We start from the raw sequence: 6,348 nt of genomic DNA on the forward strand, positions 1-6,348 counted from the left end.
TATTTTACTTGATGAGGGTAAAGACACCCTTACCCTTTCTATTGAGTTCATAAGTAAAACAGGTTTTTTTAATGTTTGTAATATAAACAATGACTATTCCAATAATACACTTTTTCTTTTTATGAGATGATTGAAATACAGTTTCATTTCTTTCCTTATAAAAGTTACTTTGGAGTTAAATACTTTATACCAAGAAAATTGGTACCATTCTGGCTTTTAATAGTGGAATGCATTATATAGGTTACACCATCTGCTCCCAAACTTATTTTACCCACCACTCCCCTTAAAGAAAAAAAATTAGTGCTGCTCTGGCAATAAAACTTCTGTACTATAGCTTATAATCTAGGATGAAGTATAGGTATCTGCTTCTTTAGCCTCCGCCCATCCAGGGCTATCCCGTCAAGAGCTAGTTAGATCCACTTTGGAAAACACTGGGATGCACAAAGATCTTAACATGCTTTTTTTAAACAGAGCTTTATAAGTCTCATATCTCCCATTTATTATTTTAGCTATATTCTATTCAATGTTAATGTAGAGATATGAGTTGACCACCCTTTTTGCTCTCAAAAGGAAAAAAATAACATTATCTAAACATAAAAATATCTATTAAATTTACTCTCACAATCACATTACTGTGTTGAACTTCTTTTAAACCTTCTGTATTGTACTGCATTCCTAGAATTGTAAATTTGGATTTATAACAATATTATGACCCTGAAAAGCATTGTTTATTTTGTTTTTGCTGAACTTTGATAGGTAGATGTAACCACCTTGCCAAAGCAGTAATAATTCTTTTGATCTTGAGTTTTCAAAATTAAGGTAAACTTTGTTCATTTGCTTATTTGCATCAGTACTTGTACTTAATGTTTTTTATATGATTAAGAGAACATTGGAATAAGAGACTTGAATCGTGACATTTCTACTTGTAGTTTTTCATAATTGGCAAATACTAAGCTGTGTGGCTACTAACTACCTTATATTAATAGGCTTAAGTCCTGTTCTTTCTTGTTTTTACATCGTTTTAAAGTAGGCTTGGAATCAGTTACCTTCTATTTTATCATCCTTTCTTTTACCACCAAGAAATAATTCTGTTTCACTTGCTCTTCTTGCCTTTATGATGTCTTTATGTATACTAGGCCTTACATGAATTCTTTAATAGGATGAAATTTAAAGGCAAGCTATTTCTTTTCCATTATTGACAACATCCCAAACAACATTAATAAGCACCAAGATGTATATTTCTTCTTTTTTAATGAACCAGAAATAAAGCTTGTTTTCTTTTTGAGGCAGACCAGTTTTTGTTATATTTACTTCTTAAGCAGAGCCCTTACTTTTAGAGTGTTATTTCTCTTATGCTTAAAAGGTAAATCTTCCTTGAGAAATCTGCTCTTCTTCTAAATTTTAACTTCATTTCTGTGTATGCTGGAAGGTTTTTATTCCCTATGTAACAATTTTAATATTGAAGAGAGAAAATTGCTACTACTACAAAACATTTCTTTGGAGCATGCAAATAAAACAATTTGTTCTAGATCAGTGGATACCGGAACAGAGAAGAGTTATTTCTTACCTGATAATGTGTGTGTGTTCCGATTCTGCTAATCCAGAAATAATCCAATCCCATTTGTTGAAAATCATCCTTAGTTGTATTTGTTAGGGAGTCATCTCCCTGTTAATTTTCTAAAATTCAGTCCCTAGATGTGCTTTAGATAGGGTAGAATTTTTACCTCTTTCAGAACACTGCTAAAGAAGTTTTCAACTGGAACATAGTCTGAAGAAGCACTGAGAGCAAAAAATTTCAGAGTGGTGATTGGCCACCTCTGTTTGATTGACAGGTTGCAGGGAGAAACCCATTCGTTCTGGATTAATGGAACTGGAAAACAGAAAACAATTATCAGGTAAAAAAAATCACCTTTTTTTTAACCTTTGAAATTCATCATTAAAAAGATGAGTCAGACCACCAGGGAATTTCTTGCTTAAAAACATTTGTGTGATCTGAGCAATGATCTCTGGCTACTATTTCCAAAAAATTACAAAAAAAAAAAAATCGGTTCCATTACTAAGCATTGAACAGCATTCACAAATAGGGTCGTGATTAAATGGAGAAAGATGGAATGTAAGCACAATTGCATTTTAAATCTGTTTTTGAAGGATGGAGCAAAATCCTGTGGGTGGGGGAAGTTCTTATATTTTCCGAATTGTGTCTGGTTTATGGATAAACAGATTACTTTGTTTTTCCAGGAGATTGATCTGGCACTTTTCATGAATGTTAACAATTTTTTTTCCACGGTTTTATTTGTTATTCTTTATCTTCATTATAATGGTATGCATCTTTTGTCATATAGTTTTAGTAACTAGTGACCAGTTGTTAATATTTTAATGGCAATTTTTGATTCTTGACTATATATATTTCAGATTGAAGGCCAAGGACATGGTGCAGTATTTGACTGCAAATGTTCTCCTGATGGTCAGCATTTTGCATGTACAGACTCTCATGGACATCTTTTAATTTTTGGCTTTGGTTCCAGTAGCAAATATGATAAGGTAGAGTATGATGAATATGCATATTATTTATTTTTTTAAATCTATGGATGTTTACAGATTGCATTTTAGAGGATGGGTGAGAATCACATGCATTCAACATAAAAGTTGGGATAAAGGCATTTTAAATCGTTCACAGATTTCTGGTTTTAACTAACACAAGAGTGAAGACAGCAGTTGGTATATTATTTAAAAATCTGTATAGGCTTGAGTTAATAACTTATCCTGCTAGAGCCATCTGCAGTAGAATACTTGAGACATAAACTTGGAATGGGTGTTCATAGGGATTTCGATAAATTCTGTGCTATATAGATAATATGCATTTATCTGGGGTAGAAATTCTGTCTTTCATTATGAGTAAAAAATATATGGCTTAGAAATTTATGGTTAGTAACTAAATTTTGTAGATTTTAAAACTAGTAATTAAAAGACTTAAACTGCCTTTTTTATGGTACAATCACAAAAAGGGTTATGGAAGTTAAAAATAGAATGTTATATAATTTAAGGAATTTCAAATGATCAATATTTTTTTAACTTATAGATGAGTCAGGGATACATTCATATTAATGATTTTATCTCAAAATTTTCTGAGAAAACATTTGTTAATGTTTAGAATCTTGTCATGTTAGTTTTAAAATGTTAATTGATTTACATGTGTCTACCATACTTTTCCAAAATTCTAAACGCTAAGTCTTAAAGTTACTTTAAGAGTTTGTAGAATAAATTTTAAATGATTTCCCTTTGTAAAACATTGAAATCGTTGTATTCAGTAATTTAAAGTAACTTAAAACAATCAAAATATTGCTGAAGAATTCATACTTTGATTTTTACTATTTAATTTTAAATTAACTTTATCTTTAATTGTCTTATGTTTACATTCTCATTGTGTTTGAGAAAATTTGAAATAGCTACTTTTTTTTAATGGTTACTTCATGATCATAAAAGTGATAATGTTGATTAGATAAAATAGAAAATCATTGAAAAGAAAATACAAATTTAATTCTACAGTATCTTTTGAGAGTGTTTTGTAATCCATTACACATATTTTAAGAAATCTAAAATTCTTTAACCCATTCCTTGAACTCCTAACTAGGGAAGGGAAGAAGCTTAACAGTACATCTCCCTCAGATTTTCACTGTAGCTTACATGCACAGCATTCTCATCCTTGTATAATTGAATCAACCTATTCATAAGTGTTTTATAAATATGTAAATAGAAATTATGTATTTAATAACTCATAACCGCCTGTAGAGTTATTAAGTACTGTACACATGGTTTTACACAGATGATTGAAGAAAAGAAAAAATTTTTAAATACCTTAGAAGTGTGTAGAGAATTTATAATTGTAAATTTTTATTGCTTTAATTTTTCGTGTGTATTGTATTTGTGTTTTTTACAGATAGCAGATCAGATGTTTTTTCATAGTGATTATCGGCCCCTTATCCGTGATGCCAACAATTTTGTATTAGATGAACAGACTCAACAAGCACCTCATCTCATGCCACCCCCCTTTTTGGTTGATGTTGATGGTAACCCTCATCCATCAAGATATCAGAGATTAGTACCTGGTCGTGAAAATTGCAGAGAGGAACAGCTTATCCCTCAGATGGGAGTAACTTCCTCAGGTTAGTGCTCATTAAGAGTTACATGATGATTAAGGGACATTGGATTATTCAAGCTATAAGATAATCTATATTTCTTTATAATTTCTGGGGTCTACTAGGTAATCCTGTATTTGTTTTTAAGTCAATTGTGATGATATGATTCAGCCAGCAATATTTTTTGATACCTTTAGCAGGTCCTGATGTTTCTACCAGCATCATTTTTGTTTCTACTTTGTAGCATGTTGATCTCTATGAAGAGTTATTTTATCACATTGAATTTTAGTTTTTTTGTTATTAAATGAAATAACATTAATACTTATAATTTCCCATCCCTTATACCTTTCTTAATCCTTCATTCTAGAATATCTGAGGTGTTTTCCCATCCCACTTCAACCCCATTATATCCCCAGTACCTGGCATATTTTTTTATGTATAGTAGCCACTCGAGAATTTCTTTACACATTAAGTCTGTAAGGATTTTTGTGAGAGTAGAAAATAATTAGATAGGTTTTGGTTTTTTGTTAATGTGATCTGAGTTAAGCTTGTATTTTTGCCACATAGCTATATAACTTTGGTCTTCATATCTGTAGAGTGGAATTAATGATAGCACTTATCTTATACAATTACATGATAAGATGGTAAGATCAGTGACCATTAGCTATCCTTTTTTTTTTAACTACATTTTAAGACTTAGAATGTTTTCTATTTTTTAACTCTTATTTATAGTTGATATAAATAATCAATTTGTTTAATTCTCTTGTGAGATTGATGACTAAAATAATTTGAATCATGACTAAAAGTATGCTTACATATGGCTTTTGTGTTAACACAGGACTGAACCAAGTTTTAAGTCAGCAAGCAAACCAGGAAATAAGCCCCTTGGACAGCATGATTCAAAGACTACAACAGGAACAAGACCTGAGACGTTCTGGAGAAGCAGGTATCAATAATACCAGCCGTGTAAATAGAGGTATGACTGATTCTGTTTTGTGTGGAATATTAGCAAGTTTGAGAGACAGCCTAAGCTTTCACCAATAGAGAAGTTATTAAACAAATTATGATATATCCATAAAATAGTAGTCTGTTTATATGATCATGTATGTAAAGCATATTTAAAGAATTACCAAAGATTTCTAATATTGAATAACATTTCTAGGATAATTTTCAATATGTATATTTTAAATTTCCTATGGTAAGCATGCAAGCATTAGAAAAATTAATTTATAATATATAGAATATACTTTTAAACCTTAGAATGTTAAAGCAATCTATGGCCTTAAAGTGTCATAATCCTATCTAGTTTGTGCTTCTTACCAAGTTTAATAATATATTTTTTTACATTATCTTGGGTTTAACGGTTTATAGTTATTGTATATTAACTTACCTAGTTGTCTGTATGTTCTGTTTTCATTATTCTTTTGGATCTTGTTTAGTTCCTGATGTGTGAGGTAGTATAGGTTTTGTTGTTGTTTTTGTCTTTTGATGAAACTAATGGAGACATTTCTAACTAGGACATGCTATGTTAATTTTGTCACTCAGGCTCTATAAGTTCTACCTCAGAGGTTCATTCACCTCCAAATGTAGGACTGAGGCGTAGTGGACAAATTGAAGGTGTACGGCAAATGCACAGCAATGCACCAAGAAGTGAAATAGCCACAGAAAGAGATCTTGTAGCATGGAGTCGAAGGGTGGTAGTACCTGAGCTATCAGCTGGTGTAGCCAGGTAAGGGAAGTTGTAAATTTTTATGTACCATAGTTGCTTGTGTTTATTTTTAATCAGTCTTTAGCATGGCTTCTTAGCTCTATAATTTGTTTTAATTTTTATCACAAAAGCTAGTATTCTGAAAAATTAATATTCCATCAGTTTCCTTTTTTTAGGAATCCTGTAAATGTTATTAGATAAGATGGGTTAAGGTAAAAGAGAGAAGTCATAAATTTGGACTAACCAATTTGATGTTTTGACCTTAAGTGCCTCCCCTTCCCCCTTTCTTTTTTAACATTTTATTAGGGGCTCATACAACTGTTATCCCAATCCATACACACATCAATTGTGTACCACTTCCCCCTTTCAAAAGCAAACAAACTCAACTGCCATTGAGTCAACTCAACTCAAAGGGACCTGATAACACAGGGCAGAATTGCCCTTATGAGTTTCAGAGACTGTACACCTTTTTAGATGAGAAGAAAGCCTCATGGAGCAGCTGTT

General features: G+C 31.4%; 1 protein-coding gene across 1 annotated transcript in view; it reads left to right on the plus strand.

Annotated features, from left to right (window-relative positions):
- Positions 1-6,348, plus strand: part of LOC101639896 (pleckstrin homology domain interacting protein) — a 106,534-nt gene that overhangs the window by 47,389 nt on the left and 52,797 nt on the right. The window contains exons 12-15 of the mRNA XM_030886740.2: positions 2,413-2,541; positions 3,938-4,163; positions 4,975-5,112; positions 5,682-5,865. Of these exons, the coding sequence (XP_030742600.1) occupies positions 2,413-2,541; positions 3,938-4,163; positions 4,975-5,112; positions 5,682-5,865 (677 nt within the window). The remainder of the gene's footprint in view (positions 1-2,412; positions 2,542-3,937; positions 4,164-4,974; positions 5,113-5,681; positions 5,866-6,348) is intronic.

This window comes from Echinops telfairi, unplaced genomic scaffold (assembly GCF_000313985.2).
Source record: "Echinops telfairi isolate 266 unplaced genomic scaffold, ASM31398v2 ScPeMD7_3533;HRSCAF=4204_0, whole genome shotgun sequence".
Classification (NCBI taxonomy): Eukaryota; Metazoa; Chordata; class Mammalia; order Afrosoricida; family Tenrecidae; genus Echinops; species Echinops telfairi.